Consider the following 23,639-nt stretch of genomic DNA (forward strand, 5'->3'; position numbering starts at 1 on the left):
ATTCGTGGTTAACGACTAGAGATGGCTGTCCTCGCTACTAGTTTGACAACTAAGTTATGATAAGTTTTTCCATGTATGAAAAACTATTATAATAATTTTTTCCTATCGGAAAACACCTTTTCACATTCTGTCTTTCCTAAGTAATATATTAAAAGAAATCATGAAAAATTCGTGATTAACCACTAAAAATAGTTGTCCTCAATACTAATTTAACAACTAAATTATCGTAAATTTTCCTGTCAAAAAACTATTATAATAATTTTTTCGTGCGAGAAAAAACCCTTTTCATATTCTATCTTTCCTAAATGATATATTAAAAAAAATCATAAAATGTAGTTAAGTTACTTGAGTGTTTACTCAAAATATAAGACAATATAAAAATCATCTACACAATTTTAACGTAGAGAACTCCCCTAAAATTTTAATATTTAAAATTGATTTGCAAATAATCCCACGTTTGCTCTACACAATTTTATTATTATTATTTTTTTTAATAATCTTTAAGAAAGTTAAGATATAATATTTTTTAAGGAATTTAAAATATAGAACATATTCTTTCGAGTGGAATGTTATGTCACGGCACACTTAACGTTCCTTTCTAAAATTCTTTCTGCTTCTTCCTTTGACCCCGCCACAACAAACGTAATGGTGGAAAAATAATAAAAAATTAAAAAGGGGAATATTCTACATTTTGCGTAATCTATACTGTAGTCGAATACTCAGCCAATCGAGCCGAGGCCGGGAACAAGGGGAGGCCTGTATCATGCCCGGAGCCGTAAAATAAGTGCAGCTCATTTCACCCTTTACATAGAGCGGCTGCACATTTACGGCATAGAACACACAACCTGGTGGGTTTGTGGAAGCGATGGCGAGCATTGTCAATGGAGCCGAGGAGGGTAGTCGCTTTTTAGAAGATGGGTTTTCAGCCCATGAGCTTTTCAATAAGGGATACTCTTACACCTACGACGATGTAATTTTTCACCCTTACCATATTGATTTCGCTACAGAAGCAGTGGATTTGACTACCTATCTCACAAGAAACATAATCCTTAGAACACCATGCCTGTCGTCTCCCATGGACACTGTTACAGAATCTTCAATGGCAGCGGCCATGGCTGCCCTGGGAGGAATAGGTTTTATTCATTACAACAATCTCCCACATGAGCAGGCTGATCTCGTGAAAAAGGCCAAAAGCCAACGAGTTGGGTTTGTTCGTGATCCGTTTTGTTTGTTGCCAACTGACAGTATTCATAAAATTGATGCCCTGAAGGAGAGGCAGGGCTTTCTGTGTGCATTAGTTACAGAATCAGGGACCATTGGATCTAAGCTTTTAGGGATAGTTACAAACAGGGACTTGGATTTTGTTGCAGATAGGTATACTCAAGTTAGTGAAGTCATGACCCGAGATATTGTCACAGCCCCTGCAGGCTGCAGTTTGGAAGAGGCTACAAAAATTCTGATTGATAATAAGGTCAAGTATCTTCCTCTGGTTTCAGAGAATGATGAGTCCGTTATGGAACTTTTATTTAGAGATGATGTGAAGAGAATCAAACAGAGTCCTCCTCTTGGTAGTCCATCTCTTGGACCTGATGGCAAGATACTTGTTGGAGCAGCAATTGGGACTAGAGAAAGTGATAAAGAGAGGCTTCGGCTTCTCGTCGATGCCGGTGTGAACGTAGTTATTCTTGATAGCTCACAGGGAGATTCCATATACCAAAGAGATATGCTGGGCTATACTAAGCGGGCTTATCCTCACTTGGATGTGATTGCGGGCAATGTAGTGACTGCCAATCAGGCCAGGAATTTGATAAGTGCAGGGGCAGATGCCCTTAGAGTTGGAATGGGATCGGGCTCGATATGCACTACACAAGAAGTATGTGCTGTTGGAAGGGGACAGGTAAAACTCTCTCTAAGCGGATTTCCACAGAGCAACTCTGCCTAAAAGTCTAGAGTGCTCATAAAGACAATTCACATACCTTATTATATACGTTCTCCTTCTTCTGTGAATCTAATATAGGGAAGAGTATGGTACATGTGCATGAATATTTGCCTTAGTTGTGAGGAAAAATTGGTTGTCCTCAAATTTCGTTGCCAGAAAGAAAAAAAAATACAAGTTTGAACGGTCTTTTCGGTAGTTATGATTCTTTTCAGAAAAAAAATATTTCATCTTGCTGTATTCTCTCTACGGAATACACATGCTGTCACTAACTCACATAATGCTCATTCATTTGATTTATTAGAATTTGGTTAGAAAGTTTTGTTATAGATTTCAGGTCATCAGTTTTCTTCATCACAGCTTTGATATTAATTGCTGCAGGCAACAGCAGTCTACAAAGTTGCATCTGTCGCAAGAGAAAGTGGTGTACCTATCATTGCTGATGGTGGAATTTCAAATTCAGGGCACATTGTTAAAGCCTTGGCATTGGGAGCATCTACTGTCATGATGGGAAGCTTTCTTGCAGGCACAGAGGAGTCTCCTGGTGATTACTTTGTTCAGGTAATCCTTTATTTGTATCCAGGCATTGTTTATTTAGAGATGAAAACAGTTTGCAGACACATATGAACAAAAATGATAGGAGATGTCGATTATCTGCCAGCCATGATCTCTCCGAGCCACTCTTAAGTCACCAATGGCATCATGAGGTAACCAGGTATCCTGAGTGTCCCTGAGAAGTGGCCACCATGTAGGTGCTGTAATGCTCTGCGATATAATGAGTTCATGATCTGTCAGTCCTTGCCATGTACTTGATAGCTTATATGACCATAGTCCCTCTTGGAAGCTGGCCACATAGGGGAACATTGTCATAGTTAGTTTTAGATTTTTACCTGTGGTAGCTCACTCAGTGTTCTCCACGGTACCAGGGTACATACTGTAAACAGGTGCAACAGCGAAACTGTAGAGCGGCTTGAACCACTCGTGATAAATAACCCATTCAGCACTTTGGCATCTTGATAGCACAGCAGAAAGAGTGGAGATGCCAGCCTACAGAATTACAGCAATAAAATACTGAATTCCCTAGCTCACTTTAATTATCAACCAGGGTGTCATAAAAACTTCAGAGGTGTTGTGTATTATATGAACAAAACTACAGAGATCTAATCCACTGTGTAATGTATGAACAAAACTACAGAGATCTAATCCACTCTGAAATGAAGTAACCTAAAGCTATGTCACAAGGTTCGTCAAACTTCAATCTTGAGGTTTGAATTTTGGCGAACCTTAAATCGCAGACATTCACCATTCCCTACTTGCCAAGCTAAGCCTTGTTCTATTATGTAAAATGCATCAATAGTTGCCTTCCAGATAACCGAGCAGTTCCTGCCTTTTTTGTTTGGGCTCCTAATCCATTCTTCCAGGGGAATAGGGTCAATATATTTTCTTCTTACCACCCTTGTCCACAGGTTCTCAGCAACAACTATTCGCCAACCCGATTTTGCCGCCAACGATTGACAGAAATCCACTAGTTGTTTCACCCCCCAGCCACCCCAATCCTTTGGTCTAGCAATCTTTTCCCAAGCGACCCAGGGAAGCACTGAATGTTCCTTTGATCCTGACCACAAGAATCTGCTACAGATTTGTTTAATTTTATGAATAATCCCTTTGGGGATCCAGGTCAGTGCTGCCCAAAAGACCGGAATGGCTTGCAGTACTGAATTGATCAGTGTCAATCTCCCAGCTCTTGATAGCCATTTGAAGCTCCAGTGCGATATCCGCTGCTCAATTTTTGCCACTAGCCAAAGCCAATCTTGTTTTCTGTAAGAGGACGGCTTTAACCAGAATCCCAAGTATTTAAAAGGCATGTCCATCTGGCAGGTTTCAAAAGGCAAGATGGATGTGATTGCACCTTCCTCTTGCCTGGTGAAACCCTCCATAATAAAATGAGACTTTCTGGAATTTATTTGAAGTCCTGTAGCTTTTAGAAACAGGTCAATAATATCTTTGAGAACTTTGACTTCATTTAAATTCCCATTTAAAAATAACAAAATGTCATCTACAAAGAGAAGGTGAGATATAAACAGGTTTACAGCAACCTCCAAACCTGAGAATAAACCAGAGAGCTTTGCTTTGAGAATCAGTCGGCTGAGTCCCTCAGCTGCCAGCAGGAAGAGCAGGGGGGACAAGGGGCATCCTTGTCTCAGTCCTCGTTGTCCTTTGAAGAATTGAGAAGCAGCCCCGTTTATCAACACCGCAAAACTAACATTTGTAATGCACCCCATTATCCAGTTTATGAATTCCACTTTAAAACCAAGATGGGTCAGCAGTAATCTAAGGTACGACCAGCTAATCCTATCATAGGCCTTGGAGAGATCAATTTTTAAGACGGCCCCTTTCTTCTTTGCTAGCCTGATGCTGTGGATAGTTTCCTGAGCTACACCAATTGCTTCATGTATTTGCCGGCCGTCCAGAAACCCAAATTGCTCATTTGAGATATATTCAGATAGAATAGGCTTCAACCGCACCGCTATGATTTTTGCTATAATCTTATAGATTGTATTGCAAAGGGAAATAGGCCTGAAGTCTTCAAAGGAGACAGGATTCTCAGTCTTTGGGATGAGAGCGATAAAAGTAGCATTGAAGGAGCTGAAAATTTCACCTTTCTTTCTGGATTCCTCCACCACCTCAGTGAGCTCATCACCAATAAGATCAAAAAAATGGGTAAAGAGCTCAATAGTCCATCCATCTGGCCCCGGGCTTTTGTCCCTTGGCATTGCCTTTATAACACTCTCCACTTCCGCCTTTTCCACTTCCCTAAATAACAATTCTGCAGCCTCCTCTTCCACAAATCTAGGAAAAGCTTGTGCTGTTCTAATAATTTCAGGTAAAGAGATCCCCCCGGGATCCGAAAAGAGGGATTGGAAATGGTTCTTCCCCAAAGTAGAAATTGCTTCAAAGGATGACACCTCCCTACCTTCAAGATCATTCATCTTCCAAATGGTGTTTGCATTTTTCCGGCCTTTGGCGAAATTATGGAAAAATTTTGTATTTTCATCCCCAGCTCTCAGCCAAATGGCCCTGCTTTTCAGCCTCCACTCCTCTTCTTTGTCCAACAAAATCTTTGCTTTTTTCTTTTCCAAAGCCAAAATTTTCTCTTTCGATTCCTGAGAGACATATGCATCCGCTTCTGGATCTTCCAAAAGCCTAAGAGCTTCCTCGATCTCTACCAGCTCCTCGAATTGTTTCCTTCTCCTTTCAGCAGCCCATTCAATGGTTGCTTTCTTAAGTCTTTTCAGGTTCTCCATAAAGTGACCTCCTTTGTTTACCGGAGAATTTGGACCAATATGTCTCCAGGTACTCCTGAAAAGATGTTGATAAGACTCCTCCTGTAGCCAAGTAGCATTGAATTTAAAGGGCGAGGCCGGTTTAGCTGGAGGCTTGGAAAATTCAAGGAAGATTGGGAAATGGTCCGAGTTTCCCCCATCCCCCACCCACTGTCGGAACAGAGGGATATATGTCGCTAGAATTTCATTTATGAGGAAGCGGTCCAGCCTCTTTGCAATTCTCCCCTCTCCCACTCTTCGGTTCCTCCATGTCGGCTTTGCTTTTATAATGTTTACATCAATCAATTTTGCATTCTGGAGGGCTTTTGAGAAGTAGTCTGTCAAAGGATCTTCCCTCGCAGAGGGACCCCATGCCTCAGCCGTCCCCAGAGAGAAATTTAAATCCCCCCCTAGAATGAGGTTTTTGTTATGTAAGAGCTCTTTTGTCAGAAGGTCATTCCAAAAAGGAACCCTGTCATGACAAGGACCATATACATTGACAAACAACAGAGATTGGTCAAACTCAGTCGATAGAACCTCCAAACCGAGAGCATGTGATGATCCCCAACAGCTTTGCACCTTAAATCTCCCATCCTTGAAACCTATGGCTAAGCCTCCAGAATGACCAGCAGCGTCCAATGCAAAGAAAACCCAGCCCGGAAACATAGTTCGCAAGGCCGATTCAACTTCAATACTATTTCCCAATGTTTCCTGAAGAAAAACAACATCCGGATGATGGCGAGAGATGAAGTCTTTTAAGGCTAGTTTTTTGGGTTTACTAGCTAACCCCCTGCAATTCCAAGACATACAGATCATTTGATAACCGACTCAGGGGCTTTCACAGCTCTAAGTGCCCCGTGGATCGACATCTGTTTCCCGTCTGCCACATCAAATATTGCCTTGACTTGTGCTTTCGACAACAGTGATTTCCTACCTCTACCCTTCTTAGATAAGCCCTTTGAAGTCTCAGGGCTGAGTCCGCCCACCGAACCCTGGGAATCAATTGTGGGAGCAGGTCGTTTATGGAGGGATCTTAAGTTATAATGACGGGCAACAGACAGGCTACCCGAACCCTGATCTTTTTTAAGGGACTCCTCACAGTTCAGATTTAAGGACGGAATGGCTTCAGAAAGGGACTCTATAGATTGAATGGGATCTTCTAGATTTGACATCATAACAGCATCCGACTCAATTGCATCATTCATTGGTACAGAATTTTTTTGATATAGTAATGGAGAGGACTGCATACCAGAAGTGGGATCCTCCGAGTGGACGGCGGCCGCTGCTTCAGTATCATCCCGGCATGGCTGGTCCTCAGCTACTTGTACCGGTGTCTCTTCCTTTTGCTGAAATCCATCTTCCGGCTGGGGATTTAAGTTCTCGTCCTTGGTATCAACCTGCACGCCCTCATCCTTTTTCTGAGTATCGAGTAAAGCCGACCGAATCTCCCACTCCTCCTCCTTCTGCTGTGCCCACCTTCTTCTTTTCCCCAACGGGCAATCCCTCGCTAAATGCCCGTATTCATGGCAACAGTGGCATCTAAAAGGGAAAAGCTCATAGTCTAACGCCTGCTCATAAGCATAGTCCCTGTACTGCAAAGTAAAAGATTCCACGAGTCCGTCCGATGGGTTGAGTCTTACCAGTATCCTTGCAACCGTTTTCTCATAAGTATGTAAGTAGGATCTATCCACATCCAGGAAGGTGCCCAAATGGTTCCCAATGGATTTGAATACCGAGTCCACCCAGAGGAACGGCGGGAGGTTTGGTGCCCTGACCCAGACAGGGATTTCGTCCACTTTCTCCTTTGAAGCATCGAACAAAGGCGACCATCGTTTGAAGAATACAGGTCTGCTCCCGAACGCCCAGTTCCTCGCCTCCACCCATTCCATTGCTTCCTTAGAGTCAAATTTTACCATAAACCATCCTTTAACCAGTCTGTCCGTTCTGAAAGACTTTGCCGGAGTATCCGACCACTGGCCTTCAGCCCACTGCCTCAGAAATTTCCCGGAAACATATCTCCCTCTAACTCTGCCAACTAGTGTGCATTCTGCAACATCCAATGCCTCGTCGACTTGAACATCCATACCTAGAACCAGGTTTGTGGCCCGCTTCTTCTTCCACAACTTCGCCTTCTTCCTTTTGTCTCCTACTTTTTCTGATGCCGCCTTCGGATCATTTCCTTCTGAGATTTGGGCCGGGTCTCCATCTTCCCTCTCATGAAAATTCCCATCATTTACACAGTTATGAAAATCTTTTGCTGGCGGGGTTTCAACCAAACCCTCCACAGGACTGTCCACCTCTCCCACAGCTAAAAGGCCGCCTTTCACCGGATCCACAATGCCCTGGGAATTTTTAGAAACCCCCGCGGACGGAAAATCGCAAAAACCCCCAAAACCCTCGACCCGATTGGAAGTATTCTGCTCAATGTCATTTGAAGAGGGTCTCCCGAGACTTTCCGGCTGAGTGCACCACTCTCCCACTTCTTTCCCACCACCCTGAGCTCCGCCCACAGACCTCCATACTCCGTGAGATTGTGGGAAATGAATGATGTCCTCAAGACCTCCCGAGGAGACGAAATTTTTAACAGGAGAGAGCGCCTTACCAACAGGTTGAGTACACACCTTGTTATACAGCGTGCTTGGGAAAGAAAAGGGACTTTTAACCTCCAGCGCCCTTCCTCCGCCTCCGAAACCGCTAGCAAGTTCCAGACTTTCTTCCAAAAGCCCCTTTGCCGGATTCTGGCGCCATGACACTCCACCCGGAAAAAACGCAGGCGAAAAACTGTTTGTATGCGCGATGATCTCACTTATGTTTTTCTCCGTGACCTCCTTTCCCCAGACAGTAAGGATATCCTCAGGGGCGGGCTCCAGATCAACCGTTTCATTGTGATTTACCATAGTTTATCTCCCCGTAAAAAGAAACAACAGCAACCGCCTTCCTCCAGAGCCCGAATAGGAAACAACTAAGACCGCCTCAGGTGTCCGTTTCAAGAAACCGTAAAAAGGATTACCGTCTTGAGGCTTTTGCCTAACAACGATCCGCCACGGAAAGGGAACCCGTATTACGTCTGAAGGCAGCGGAACCCCGTTTGTCGAAACGCAAAACCGCTTCCCGTCCTGTTCACCAGCTGTCACCTGCTCCAAAAGTCCACCTGCTCTATCCTCGGTGGAGAAGCCAGCTAAACCTGTACCTGTACACCCGCTGACCTCCCTGCGCCTGCTGCATCACCTAGGCCCTAGGCCTAGGGTTCCCGGATCAAACCCTAGCGGAGCCATCCGTATTGTATTAAGATATGTATCTAAATTCTTCTTACTTGTCGATGCTAAAAAGGCAATTTCAATGACATGTGTATCTAAACACTTGCTTCACTTTTTTTACCATGTTGATATTTTGCATCTCGTACAAACTCACATTTTTCTTCTAGAATTTTTTCAATAAACTTCTTTATAGTGTTTAGGCCAATTATAGTCTCCATATTTTGTATTCCTTCTTCTGCTTTGACAGGCTCTTCCACAGTGTCTCCAATTACTTTTGCGATATCAAATTCTTCCGTTTCTCCTGTTACAGTAGCAACTTCATTAACATTTGCAACACTTTGTTGATTGGTGTTGCTTCCCCTTTCAATTTAAGTCATTTCTAGAATATTCCAAGCTTCTATGGACCTGATTGCTGCTGTAATTGTGGGAATAACGCTATCATCCAAACCTTGTTGAATGAGAAACAATATTGCTGTATCATCCTTCCTGTTTGCTATAAGTTGATCCCTTTGATCTTGTGTCATGGCCCGATAAGATGTTCGACTAGAGGGTTCTTCAAACCCATTCAATACAAATATCCCATAAACCTTCTTCACGTAATATGGTTCTCATCTTAATGGCCCAAAATCATAATTTTTACTGAAGAAAATAGAGGTGGTGGAAGATAAGAATTATTGAAGAAATCCACACCGATAAATCCATGCACCTCCATGAAGCATGGGATTGACTTTTCAAGTCAAATATTAGTCACAGAATAACAAACAACCATGTTGACATCCAAGTACATGGGGCTGAGCCTCAAATTAGTTCCACTAGTCTTCATGTTGTGTCATTCAAGTCATTTCCACATCATCTAGGTCGTTTCAAGGGATGCCACATCACATCTTCAGGGTAAAGTCACTCGAATGAACCCCTTCTCATCATTTCATGTACAAATAGCCCTGTGACTGTCAAAAAGTGGTTACATGTGTGTGTTGGCCCTCAATAAAGATGAAAATCAGCTCAAAAATGCCAAATAAGAATAGTCCTCAAGGATGCTCCACGTAGCATGCATAGAGGGTGTCCATGTGGATGCCAATACCCCATCAACGCCTCAGGATATGTGAGCTAACTCAAACAATGCAAAAAATGCTTGAAAATCAGGATGAAAAGCACTTCCCAAAAAGTAATATGCTGCGTCAACAATCCCTCTGGCTCATCATTTTACATGTGAATACCTCTACCAAAAAGAGGGGTAACAGGTGGATCCCATGTTGTACTTGCAATTGATAGGTTCCTCAGTATTTGTCCAACACCAGACTAGATATATGTTTTGTTAGTTCACAGAAGTTCCAAGGTAGGAGCATTGGGTAGCAACAAAACATGTGCTCAAATATTCGAGGGGCACAATGGAGTACAGTTTGAGATAGCTTAGAGATGGTGAAGTGAAGTTGCAGGGGTATACAGACTCAGATTGTGTAGGCAATAAGAGCACCTTGGGATCAATGATGTATCGTGGTTCAACAGGAAGCAGATTTCCATGGCACTTAGCTTGCAAAGGCAGAATACATGGTAGCCAATATTGCTAATTGTAAGGCCATCTGACTTCACAAGTTACTTGCTGAATTGTTTGATCAGAAGTTGGAATCCATAGTCATTTAGTGTGATAATCAGAGTTGTGTCAAACTCTTTGAGAATCTAGTGTTGCATGACATGTCCAAGCAAATAGAGATTAGACATCATTTTGGGACATGATTCAGAAGGGAGTAGTGAAGCTCCAGTATATTCCCATACAAGTAGCTGATATTCTGAGGAACTTCCAAGCCCTTGGAAAAAGGGAAGTCTTAAGCATTCACAGATAGACTTGGACGTGCAGAATTCCTCCCTTGCTAAGATTTTGAGAAATATAGCTTGGACAGCGATTTTTGCACAGGTTCAATGTGAATGTGCTAGTAGTTTGAGATATTTTAGGAAAATTGAAGTGTCTTATATAGCAGTTGAGTCTACTAAGGTGTATTTCATGCATTTATGACTTAGATTAGGATTAATCTCAACTGTAGATCTCATTGAGAGATTAGGGTTTTGGTAGATTAAGGTTTTAGTGACAAGTATAAAGATATGTTAAGATAGAGAGTTCAGACAGTTTTTGGATAGGTTGAGTGGCCAGGAGAGAGAGAGAGCAGGGAAAACTAGGAAAGGGAGCAGACTGCATAGTTGCAGATCCTTTCAGTCAGTACAGCTGCAGATCCTTACTGTCAGTACAACAGCAGATCCTTAGAGTCATATGAATCTGTAAAGTGTGTATAGTTGTGTGGAATCCATACAGAAAGTAGTACGATATCTGTATGAATCCCTATAATCCACACAGTTGCATGGAATCTATATAGCGGGCTGCATGGCAGCCACACAAGTCTGTACAGTGGAGCCATGCAGCCGTACGACATGGCCATACATCAGTTTTCTGCTGTTTTACTGTTTTTCCAGTTGGCTGTACCTCTCTTGGGCAGGCCATACACCATTTCATGGTGATTTTGATAGCTGTGCAGCTGCTGGGTTTTAGCAGACTGAAGGTTACCTTGTGACTTGTAAACTTTGGCAAATGAATGAAAAGCTGATTTGAAGGAGAAATTACCTGTGTATGTGTGAAACTGCTTTATGTCTCCACTATTTACTTTTTTAGCTAGTGTGATTGATGCTATTTCTGTTTATAATTAAATTCAACAATTTATTTTTTTAATTGAGATCATAAAGACAGCAGTCATCTAGCGCTTGAATTTCTACATACTGTTGGAGCATCTCTTTCAGGTTCTGCAGCAAGTTCTTAATGCAAAACTATGTCAGTGCTGACTATCAGATGTATCATGGTGTAGAGCTTTATGTGCTTGACATGCAGTGTCTTTTCTTAATGTAGTGCCACGTCCTAATCTACACTTTTCTTTTGCAATTTCATGTTGTCATTTATATACAAATTTGCATGGTGTTTGAATGATGATACACATAAATTTTTATGCCATGGTTTTTGTGTAATTTTGTACGTTTGTTTGTTTGTTTGCTTTTTGTTGAGTTTAAAAAATGTGATATTTTATTTTTTATATATTTTTGAGATTTTAATACTGCTGTTTTTGAAACCTGTATCTGTTTCAGAACTCCTGCCATATGGTCTGTTGGGATATCGTGTAGTGGTTGAGAGGGGTGTCACTATGCTAATGACCTAGGTTCAACCTTGGCAAGCATAGAGTAGAGGATGCAAGCTTGACAAATTTGATGGGATCCATATGAAGCATTAATTAAAAAAACTTCTGTACCCTATTTCGTGCAACATAGTTTGCCCTGAAGAGATGCATTGGAAACCTTTATTGAGATATGTAATGGCACTTTATTATATGGAATTGAATATGGTAAATGTGCAGGCTTTAAGCTTACGAGGTATATGGATTTGGATTGGACTGATAACATGGATGATAGGAAATGCACTACAGAGCATACATTCAGCTTCAGTATCTGAAGTGCTATCTTGGTTCAACAAAAAATAAGCTTATGCTGATTTGACTAGTGGGGGAATGATACATTCACCCATGGGGCCATGCTGATTTGGCTAGGGGTGAATGGCTCAGGAGCAGACTTTCTCCCATGGGGTCATGCTAATTTGACTAGGGGAGATTGATACATTTACCCATTTGGCCAGGGGTAAATGGCCCACGGTACTCACATTGCTAGCTCTAGGGAAGAGTGATCTATTTTAAAGACCAGGTTGAATTTTTTTATTGGTTTGGGTTTTCACCCAATAGTAGGGAAAACAATTATTGTCTAATGTTGGATTGACATGTAGGCTCCATTTGTGAAGGGTCACCTTGTGATGAGGTGTTGCCTAATGGGGTCTGCTTCACATTAGAGCTCTATATAAATAGACAAACTTGTGAGAGGCAAATCATTCAACATAGCAAGCTCATTGATCTTTTCTAGTGGAGCAGAAATTCAGCCAAGGAGAAATTTGTTGGAGACCATCTTTATCATTTTCTATCTCTCTCTTCTTGAGGCCACACGTGTGAGAGAAGGATGAGTTGACCAGGTTGCATTGACTAAAGTTGACCGAGCTTTGACCAATGTTGACTAGAGTTGTTTGATTGAGATTTGACCAGGGTTGAGAGTTGACCACATGTGTGAATTGACAACAGGGTTGACCACAACCACACGTGCGGACTGTTGACCACAGACTGCAAGTTTGACTATAGCCGCACGTGCGGACTATTGACCGCAGATTACAAGTTTGATTGCAGAGCTGATTGTTTGACCAACATTAACTTTTGAGTATTTTGGTTGGTTTGACCAACGTTGACTTGCTGATGCTTGACTAGGTTTGACCAGTATTTGACTTGGATTATTGGCACAAATTTCCATGGTTGGGTTTCCCCGGGTAAAATCATTGCCTCTATTGTGCATGGCTGTCTTTCTATGATCTTTATTGTTTCTGTTGCATTCACTGTTGAGATTTTCTGAGCATAATCATTCAATGATAGCAGTGGCATAAATACTGTGTGAAAAATCATTAGGAAGTAATTATTTGGCAGAAAATTGTATTCTAGTACACATCATAGAATTTCAACATGGTATCACGGCTTTGTTGAAAGATTAGCCACTGAAGTCAGCATAAGGGACCAATGATTAGCCTACTTTAATGGATTTTTGATCTATTGTCAAAATGGTGCCAAGTCTTAGAGTAGAAGATAGGTTGGATGGTGCCACCAATTTCAGATCTTGGAAGGCTAGGATACTCCTTGTCTTGGAAGAAAATGAGATTCAGGATCACGTGAAGGAAGTCATTCTAGAGGCAGAGGGAGTTGAGGAGAAAGCAAAGTATAAGAAGAATGAAGCCAAGGCTAAGAGAATCTTGATAGATTCCATCAAGGACAACTTGATTCCACATGTTTTGCTGAGCTGAAGACTACTAAAGAAGTGTATGATGTTAGTTTTTGGTAGCATCGGAAGTGCTCTAGCCTTGAAAATTGGTGGAGAGGCTAAGGCACATGAGTTCTAAAGAACCCAGAAACCGTTTGGTGAAATTCCATCGGATTGTATTTTATTAAAATAATTAATATTTTTAATGGGGTTCTAAGTCTAAACTTAGGAAAATTAAAATATTAATGGGTATTAATTAAAATATGGGTGAGAATGATTTATAAGGTGGATCAAGTCATGTTTTAATCTTAGCCGTTGATTAGAGACTTAATCTCGACTGTTGAAGACTCAACAGGAAAAGTATAAAATGGAGGCTTGGGGTTCATTTGGAAATACACATAGAGAGAGAGAATCAATCTGGAGTTCGATTTTTGGGGCTAGGACGCTGATAAATTCGAACTAAGTGATCATTCAACAACAGAGGGGTAGTGAGAATTCGGGATGAGTTTCCGGAGAATATTGACAGAGAGGCGGAGAGAGCTTGCAGAGAGGTAGCGTAGAAGTGGGGAGAGTTGATGATGGGCTAGTCTGGGCCCACCCAATCTTGACGCAGAGCTAGAAGGGCTAGCGCAGAGCAGAAAAGCTACCTGTCACGCAAAATCCAGAACTATCGGGAACAACCAGAATTGTCGGAACAGCTGGGATAGCTGACGCAGAGGGCAGAAGAGGTGACACAAGGCCTGCATAGAAATAATCGGGGTTAGCCAGTCTTGTGCCAGATCAATCGGAATTCTGCTTGGTGAAGTGAGGTAAAACTCGCTCATATTTTCCGCCAGTATTTTCTCTGTAAAGGATTGCTAGATGAGCATCCTAGATTTGTATTCAGATATTTCTCCTGCATAATAATAAACCCTCAGAACTGCTGCATTGGTTTTCCCACATTGGGTTTTTCCGGGGACTATTGTGTTCAAAAATAAGTGTGTCCTATGTATCTTGTTCTTTGCTCTGTTTTCTGTTTCATGAGATCAAATATTTAATTAGTGTAGGCTGCAGAAGTAATTTGCTTCAGTATTCAGAAGAATAACTTGATGAATGTAATTTAAAAATCAAGTAGGTGAAGTAGATTCAAATTTGCTGCAGTAGGGGTTCCTTCAAAGTGTAGGAATTTTCACATGGTATCAGAGCGTTGATTTTGAAATAGGAAGAGCAGATCAAGTGCTGAGCAGTGAGGCCGAAAGCTGCACTTGGCAACAATTCGAATCCCCTTGAAGGGATTGCGCAGTCCTTGCTGGGAAGTAGATTCGAGAAAATCTCTCTCTGAGTGAGACGACTGAGAGGTATGATTTCCAGTTCGTGAGTTTGCAAAGGCAGAGGGAGTGACGCAGAGCTTCAGTGCAATGCTTGAAGGGCGCAGTTTCTGCTGGGGCAAAAATCCGCTGGAAAAGAATGAAGACACGTAGAAGGGAAATTTTCTCCTTAGAGAACTTTCCGCCAGAAAGTTCGAATTTTCACTTGCTGAGCAGTGACTAGAGGAGTCAGTTCTACAGTTGGGTGAGATGGCATCACATGGGCTTAGAGATTAGGATAGGTTGGAAGGAGCCTCCAACTATGTCATATGGAAGACCAGAATCTTAGTTGTTATGGAAGAATATGATCTCAAGGCCTACGTCAAAAGTGTTGTAGCTGTTCTCGCTGACAACGATCAAAAGAAGAAGTACAACGCTAAGCAGGGGAAGGCAAATAAGCTCATTCTCGATGGAGTTGGAGATCATGTGGTCTCACACTTGCAGGGCAAGGATACAACCCAAGAGATGTGGGAAGCCTTGTCTTCTCTGTATGAAGGCTCTTTTGAGCAGCGAAAGATGTTTTTGGAGCAGAAGTTGCAACGGACTTTGATGCAAAAAGGAGAAGGGGCGAACCTCTATCTTCAACATCTTCAAGACACTAGAGACCAACTTGCTGTAGTGGGGTCCACTCCTCATCCAACCGCGATGGTGAGTATAACCTTGAATGGAGTCTTGGATGAAGGCAATTTCATCCAAATCATATTGGGCAGAGAAAAACTACCTTCATGGGAGGAGATGTGGGCGACTCTTCAACAGGAGGAGTTAAGGAGGGACCTAGTGAAGGTCAACCTTAGTGGCAGCAGTGGGAGTGGCACAAAGACGAAGGAGGAGGAGGAGAACACAACTCTAGCATCGAAGGGACAACAGAAGCCGAAGCGAAAGGACATTTCGAAGGTGAAATGTTTCAGTTGTGGTGAGATGGGCCACTATGCATCCCAATGTCCTTTGAAGAAAAAGGATAAGGATGAGAAACATGATCCTAAGGCTGCTTCAACAAAGATTGACGAGGATGAGTTTGCCATGAGTGCCCATGCATCTCCAAGAGGGAGATGGGGCGATATTGAGTTGTAGTCGGGAGGACTACATGTGGGCGGGATCCTTGAGGAGTCCACCTCTAGGATCAATTCCTTGCTACAGGAGCCCAAGATTCAGCAGTAGCGAGATGGATTTAGTGTCAAATGATGCAGTTGAGTGTTTAGTGGACAGATGCAGTAGCTTGGGACCAAAGATTGATCAACACAGAGCAAGGTTGGCAGCAGTGCAAATGGCACAGTTCAGAAGTCAGCAACAGCGCAAAAGATTCAGAGGGTCAGCAGCACAGTGTTGGTGGCAGCAACAGTGCAGAAAGGAGGTGCTTAAAAAACAAAGCAACATGCAGGTGGACATTGTTGCTAGAGCACTTTCCTTGCTAAGAGGGAGTGTTAATTTTTGGTAGCATCAGAAGTGCTCTAGCCTTGACAATTGGTGGAGAGGCTAAGGCACATGAGTTCTAAAGAACCCAGAAACCATTTGGTGAAATTCCACTTGGATTGTATTTTATTAAAATAATTAATATTTTTAATGGGGTCCCTAAGTCTAAACTTAGGAAAATTAAAATATTAATGAGTATTAATCAAAATATAGGTGAGAATGATCTAGAAGGCGGATCAAGTCATGTTTTAATCTTAGCCATTGATTAGAGACTTCATCTCGCCCGTTGAAGACTCAACAGGAAAAGTATAAAATGGAGGCTTGGGGTTCATTTGGAAATACACATAGAGAGAGAGAGAGAATTGATCTGGAGTTCGATTTATGGGGCTAGGAAGCTGAGAAATTCGAACTAAGTGATCATTCAACAGTAGAGGGGTAGTGAGAATCTGGGAGGACTTTCTAGAGAACACTGACAGAGATGCGGAGAGAGCTTGTAGAGTGGCAGCACAGAAGCCGGGAGAGCTGACGAGGGGCCAGTTTGGGCCCATGCAATCCTGACGTAGAGCCAGAAGGGCTAGCGCAGAGCATAAAAATTGCCCGTCACGTAGAATCCAGAACATTCGGGAACAACTAGAATTGCCTGGAACTGTCGGAACAACCGGGATCGCTGATGTAGAGGGCAGAAGAGGTGACACAGGGCTGACGATAGGGCCTACGCAGGGCGAACACAGAAATAGTTGGGGTTAGCCAGTCTTGTGTCGGATCAGTCGGAATTCTGCGGGGTGAAGTGAGGTAAAACTCACTCAGGTTTTCCACCAATATTTTCTTTGTAAAGGATTGTTAGATGAGCATCCTAGATTTGTATTCAGAGATTTCTCCTGCATAATAATAAACCCTCAGAACTGCTGCACCAGTTTTCCCACATTGGGTTTTTCCAGGGACAATTGTGTCCAAAAATAAGTGTGTCCTATGTATCTTGTTCTTTGCTCTGTTTTCTGTTTCATGAGATCAAATAGTTAATTAGTGTAGGCCACAGAAGTAATTTGCTTCAGTATTCAGAAGAATAACTTGATGAATGTAATTTAAAAATCAAGTAGGTGAAGTAGATTCAAATTTGCTGCAATAGGGTTTCCTTCAAAGTGTAGGATTTTTCACATATGATGCCTTGGTGGAGTTGTATGAGAGTAACAACCTATGTTGCACGAGTTTTCGGGCGGGTATTTCGGGTACGGGGAACAAGTATCCAACATGGCTAGAAGTTTTGCCCAAATTTACAGGAAATGTCAAGTTGGGAGCGACCATTATAATATATTAAATTTTAATATATATTAAAAAAAAAAATTTATTTATTTCCATCCTGATTCCAAAACTTGCCAATCAAATTCCATCCCGCAGATTCCATTTTGCAAAGAAATATGTAAAAGTTTGAACTTTGAAATGCTGAAAAAAAATCAAAATATTAATCCATCAACAATTTGCCAATCAAATTCCTTCCCAACAAAGAAACACGCAGAGCTCCCAAACTAGAAAAAACGTTGTTATTACTTGATTATTATGTGATTTCATGCAACGTTATAGTATATTCCTTGGGAGCGGGAGCGAAAATGGGGAGTGGAAGCGGGAGCGACATTTTTTGAAGCTCCCGATTTGGGAGCGTTTTTATATATATATATATATATATATATATATTTTAATATTTTGATGCATAAATGTCAACAAAAACACGTAGAATGATGAATTAGATCTAAAAAACATAAAAAACATAGATTGAACCATATAACAACAATCATCTAGAAGTTATAATCTTCATCAATCATGTCCACAAGTTAGTAACATACAACATATTGAGTCTCATGAATCATGATTTATCAATCTTAAAGTTTCAAGCTTTCAAAATTCTTTTTTTACTCAAGTAAGAGTGGGACCTTCTATTAAACTAGTAAAATACATAATGTACATAAAGCTTCACCCGCTCTGTGAAAATTCAATAGCAGCCGGCTGTCAAAAAAACCAAAACAAACTTCAAAAACCAAGAAAAGTCCGAACAAGACTACAGAGGAGCTTGTTAGTCGGACTGCCATGCGTCAAAATAGAAAACTGAACGCCTTTGAGGACGGGCCCACAGATCCGATGGCCCACACAACTTCAACAAATACGGACCATAAACTATTAATTAACTTGTTATCCCGAAGACCGTGCGATCCAATCTTCCAAGATCCAATGGTCACTCGTTAATTTCGCGCTGACACCTATCCCTCACTTTAACTCTTCTTACAGACCCGAAGATGACCTTAGGCCGCCTTTCTAAACTTTTTTCGGGTCTGAATGAGGAATTATCAGTCGTGCAGTTTCTCTGCCCGAAATTAACGAGTTCACCAATCTACAATTGGACCCGAAGAAAGAATAGGTCACCAATCTATATTTTTTCGGGTCCAATTGTAGAGTTAACCTACGCGTATTTTCCGGCCCGAAATCCATAGGATGATAGAGATCCGGGCCATCTTTGGTCAGGAACCTTCCAACCTGCCCGCTGTTTACCTTCTGCTTCTTCCCTGTGAATGGTCCTCTTTCTTCAGTTTCCATTAGTCTTTGCTTTGCTTATTTCTCAAGCTCTGAAAGTACTCCCAGTCTATGTTAGCCTGTTGCTGACAGTCTTCGCACAATTTTCCTGGGGGAGTCGACATCCAGTTATATCTTCTATTACTTTTTGAACAGAGTACCCCTTCATTCGCCAACCGATCTGCTAGCCTGTTAGCAGTTCTACGAACATGAACAAAATTGAGGGTTCTCAGTGTTTTCAGGTGGGATTGGATACGTTGATATACCTGCAATAACTGCCAGTGTTTCAACACTCTTTCTGGTGCTGTGCCATTGCATATTTTCTTGACCGAATTGATTATCAATTCAGAGTCAACTTCGATGATGGTGTTATGCAAATTTGATTCAATTAAGATTTCTAGGCATTGCTCTAGGGCCATGAGTTCCGCCATATTATTAGTGGCTTTCCCCAAATAACTATGAAAGATGATTTTTATGTATCCCTGCTCATCTCTTATGACTCTGCCATAACCAGCCACCCCAGGGTTTCCTTTAGAGGCTCCATCTATATTGAATTTCAAAAATCCATGCGGAGGAGGTTGCCAGAAGTCCTTATCTGCTGTTATGTGACTAACAATCTTGCTTATGCCCTGGGTGAAAGGCACCTGAAGATCCAGATGCAAAAGTATTTGAACATCCTGGTCTTGAGGTGGGTTCTCGGGGGGTTTCTTTATAAGGATGCCTACAGTCTCTTTGAGTTGTCTAATGATCTGAGCTATGATGCTCTGGGATGAGGCCATTCTGTTCTTGAAAATCCTATTGTTGCGTTCTTTCCAGACATCCCAGATTAGAAAGCCTGGAACCAGAGTCCAAGCTTTGTTGGTTATTTCATAATTAGAGAAGCTTCAAAGTTCTCGTGATGCTGAAAATGTCCCTATCCGTTTGTCTAAAGATTGAAGCCACCCAATTCCACAAGGTGGAGGTGAAAGGGCAGAGATTGAGAAGGTGTTCCATTGTTTCTTCCTGTAATTCACATAACTGGCATCTGGATGGGCCTGCTACACCTCTTCTCCGAAGGTTATCCCAAGTCAGAATTTTCTTATGATGCACCAACCACATGAACATTTTGATTTTCATCCAGTGTGGGTTCTGCCATAGGTCCTTCCATACCTTATCAGGGTTTGGTAAGTCAAGCCCTAGGGTCAATCTCTTGGCTTCTTTAAGGTTGAAGTTGCCTTCGTTGTTTCTGCCCTATCTCAATTGGTTTGACGATGTTGATGTCAAAATTCAATATATAGCATTTATCATAATTGATCACCAAAGTTGTACTTGTAAGCTAAGTGTAACCATTACAACAAAGAATATCTAACATGAAATGAAATGAAATGAAACAACTTTCAACTCTCACAAAGCATCATATTCATAATTCATTAACAATGAATTATAATTGCCAACTTCAAACTTCAAACTTAAATTGTCATATATTGTTCCAGAACTGCCTGGAACTGCTGGAACAGCAGGGATAGCTGACGCAGAGGGCAGAAGAGGTGACACAAGGCTGACAGTAGGGCCTACGTAGGGCCAACACAGAAATAACTGCGGTTAGCTAGTGTTGTGTCGGATCAGTCGGAATTGTGCCAGGTGAAGTGAGGTAAAACTCACTCAGGTTTTCTGCCAGTATTTTCTTTGTAAAGGATTGCTAGATGAGCATCCTAGATTTGTATTCTGATATTTCTCCTGCATAATAATAAACCCTTAGAACTGCTGCACCGATTTTCCCACATTGGGTTTTTCCAGGGACTATTGTGTCAAAAAATAAGTGTGTCCTATGTATCTTGTTCTTTGCTTTGTTTTCTGTTTCATGAGATCAAATATTTAGTTAGTGTAGGCTGCAGAAGTAATTTGCTTCAGTATTTAGAAGAATAACTTTATGAATATAATTTAAAAATCAAGTAGGTGAAGTAAATTCAAATTTGTTGCAGTAGGGGTTCCCTCAAAGTGTAGGAATTTTCACATATGATGCCTTGGTGGAGTTGTATGAGAGTAACAACCTATGTTGCATGAGTTTCCGGGCGGGCACTTCGGGTATAGGGAACAAGTATCCAACACGGCTAGAAGTTTTGACCAAATTTACAGAAAATGTCAAGTTGGGAGCGACAATAATATAATATATTAAATTTTAATATATATTAAAAATAAAAAAATAATTTATTTGTTTCCATCCTGATTCCAAAACTTGCCAATCAAATTCCATCCGGCAGATTCCATCTTGCAAAGAAATATGTAAAAGTTTGAACTTTGAAACAATAAAAAAAATCAAAATATTAATCCGTCAACAATTTGCCAATCAAATTCCTTCCCAACAAAGAAACACGCAGAGCTCCCAAACTAGAAAAAACGTTGTTATTACTTGATTTTTATGTGATTTCATGCAACGTTATAGTATATTCCAAGGTTACTTGGGAGCGGGAGCGGGAGCGACATTTTTAGAACTCTCGATTTGGAAGCGTTTCCGGGAGCGTTTTTTTTAATATATATATATATTAATATATATATATATATATATATAGATAGTATATTTTTTATATTTTGATGATTAAATGTCAACAAAAACATGTAGAATGATGAATTAGATTTAAAAAACATAAAAAACATAGATTGAACCATATAACAACAATCATCTAGAAGTTATAATCTTCATCAACCACATCCACAAGTTAGTAACATTAAACATATTGAGTCTCATGAATCATGATTCATCAATCTTAAAGTTTCAATCTTTCAAAATTCAATATATAACATTTATTATAATTGATCACCAAAGTTGTACTTGGAAGCTAAGTGTAACCATTACAACAAAGAATATCTAACATGAAATGAAATGAAACAATTTTCAACTTTCACGAAGCATCATATTCATAATTCATTAACAATGAATTATAATTGCCAACTTCAAACTTCAAACTTAAATTGTCATATATTGTTTACAAAAAATATCATAATAAATATGAAAGAGTCAACAGTTATAAAATCTATTAGAAACTAGAAAAGACAAGTAAATCTATCATCTACAACTTCCTCTTGCCGCCACGAATAATGTCTAATTTTTGAGTAGGTCGTGGTGGTCTTCTAGGAGTCCCCCCCCCCGCACAGTCCCACGACCAGAACCAAAGGCAAATGCCCTGCACGTGTGGGGATGTACATGGAGGCGGCGACAACAAAGAAATAAGATTTGGAACTCGAGCACTGCTACTGGATGGTGGGGGTGGCATGGTTGTTGCTTCATCTTCATCTCTCATAAGTTCTGCTTCCAGTTCTTCAAAATGTATAGTGCCATCCTCCAAATTATCGTCCTCTGAGTGGTTGTCCCAAATTTTATATGTTGGATACTCATAAGCCCGATCACAGTAATGACTCAACGACCTCAAGTTGTAGTGCACATAAACCAAGCTTTCTGCCCGGTTTTCATTGAGTCCGTTTCTTCTCACATTATGTATGAAGATAACACCACACAAAATACGGATCATAGAAGCCTCAAATCAAGAATTATGTATGAAGTTGTAGGTGCTTCAACACCTTTCTGCAGAAGAAGTATTTACAACCTGTGAGAGAACTTTTTTTGCCAATTTTGGCAAAAGTCCCTTGCCACCATATGCTTCCCACCATGTGGGAGCATCAAATCTGTCTCTATCTTCCATTGCATGCAAAGAACCAAACAAACTAGTGCAACTGAAGTATTTGCCTAATTCAAGATGTAGATTTGCACACTCCTCCCTGTTAGGTACCAACTTGTTTAATGCTTCCATATATCTTATAGATACCTCTGGATCTTTATGGGGTTTAACCCTAACCCCACCCCCAGGTGCAGGTTGGCCCAACCAAGATGGAGAGTAGTATTTTGGCATAAGGATATACGCCAAGGCATGTAGTGGAACATTAAGTTTATTCCACCGTGTACACACAATTGTGAATCAATGTATACAAGTTGGGATCATCTTTTTGAACAATATATTTTATTTGCCCCAACATGGTATCCATCTGCTCATACACCTCCCCAATCATTGGTTTATCTGTATCTGTAAAACAAATCATGTGATAAATGGGCTTGGTGAATTCCAATACTTGCCTCACATGTGCCCAAAAGTGACCATCAAGAGCAGTCTCCTCCACCTATTCAAATCCTTGCTTGTCAGCTGCATTTGTAGCCCTTTCCTTTAATACCTGCCAGTGTGGACTTGATACCATGCTAGCCAATGACTCTCTTACCTTCAAGAGGCGCCTGAAGGTGAGGTAATAGCTAGCAAATCTAGTCTTCACAATCTTCAACTGAGTGACTCGGGAAAAGCCCATGGGTATTGCTATGATTTGTAATAAATTTTATCATTTCCTTGCCTCTCTTGTACAAATCACCAATCCATTTGTATTGTTGGTTTTTGTTCTTAATAATATCATGCATCAAAAGGTTCATTGTGTGAACCAAACACCTAGACCAAAATATGTTGGGGTATTTATCCTCAATAATTGCTCCCACTGCCTTACAATTAGCAACATTATCAGTGATGACTTGGATGACATTGTATGGCCCAATACGTTCAATTGTTTCAAGTAATGGTTCTGCAATGTTGATGCCGGTCTTGAACTTGTCTGAGTAATCATATGCTGAAAGAAATATGGCTCCACTAACAGACACAACAAGAACACTTATCAATGGCTTGCCTTTTACATTTTTCCATCCATCAGATACAATGGACACCCCTTGCTCAGTCCAAGAATTTGTCATTCTACTAAAAGAATGTGATATTTTTTCTTTTTCATGATCAAGTCCAACGATTCTAGCCTTGTCATACCCAGGGCTCTTGTATCCTTTAGGGGCATCATTTATGGCAGAAACCATTTCATGCCAATACGGTGAGCGAAGAACATTGAATGGTATCCCACATGCATAGAGAAACCG

The 23,639-nt window shown here is 41.1% G+C and overlaps 1 protein-coding gene across 1 annotated transcript in view; it reads left to right on the forward strand.

Annotated features, from left to right (window-relative positions):
• The first annotated feature begins 682 nt into the window (after positions 1 to 682).
• The window catches only part of LOC149149679 (inosine-5'-monophosphate dehydrogenase-like), a 30,154-nt gene continuing 7,197 nt past the window's right edge, over positions 683 to 23,639 (forward strand). Inside the window, exons 1-2 of the mRNA XM_089442553.1 lie at positions 683 to 1,897; positions 2,318 to 2,497. Coding sequence (XP_089298679.1) covers positions 866 to 1,897; positions 2,318 to 2,497 — 1,212 coding nt within the window. The 5' untranslated portion in view covers positions 683 to 865. The remainder of the gene's footprint in view (positions 1,898 to 2,317; positions 2,498 to 23,639) is intronic.

The sequence above is a fragment of the Pinus tabuliformis genome, chromosome 9, assembly GCF_031772625.1.
Source record: "Pinus tabuliformis cultivar Carrire ecotype Pingquan chromosome 9, CPIR1, whole genome shotgun sequence".
Lineage (NCBI taxonomy): Eukaryota > Viridiplantae > Streptophyta > Pinopsida > Pinales > Pinaceae > Pinus > Pinus tabuliformis.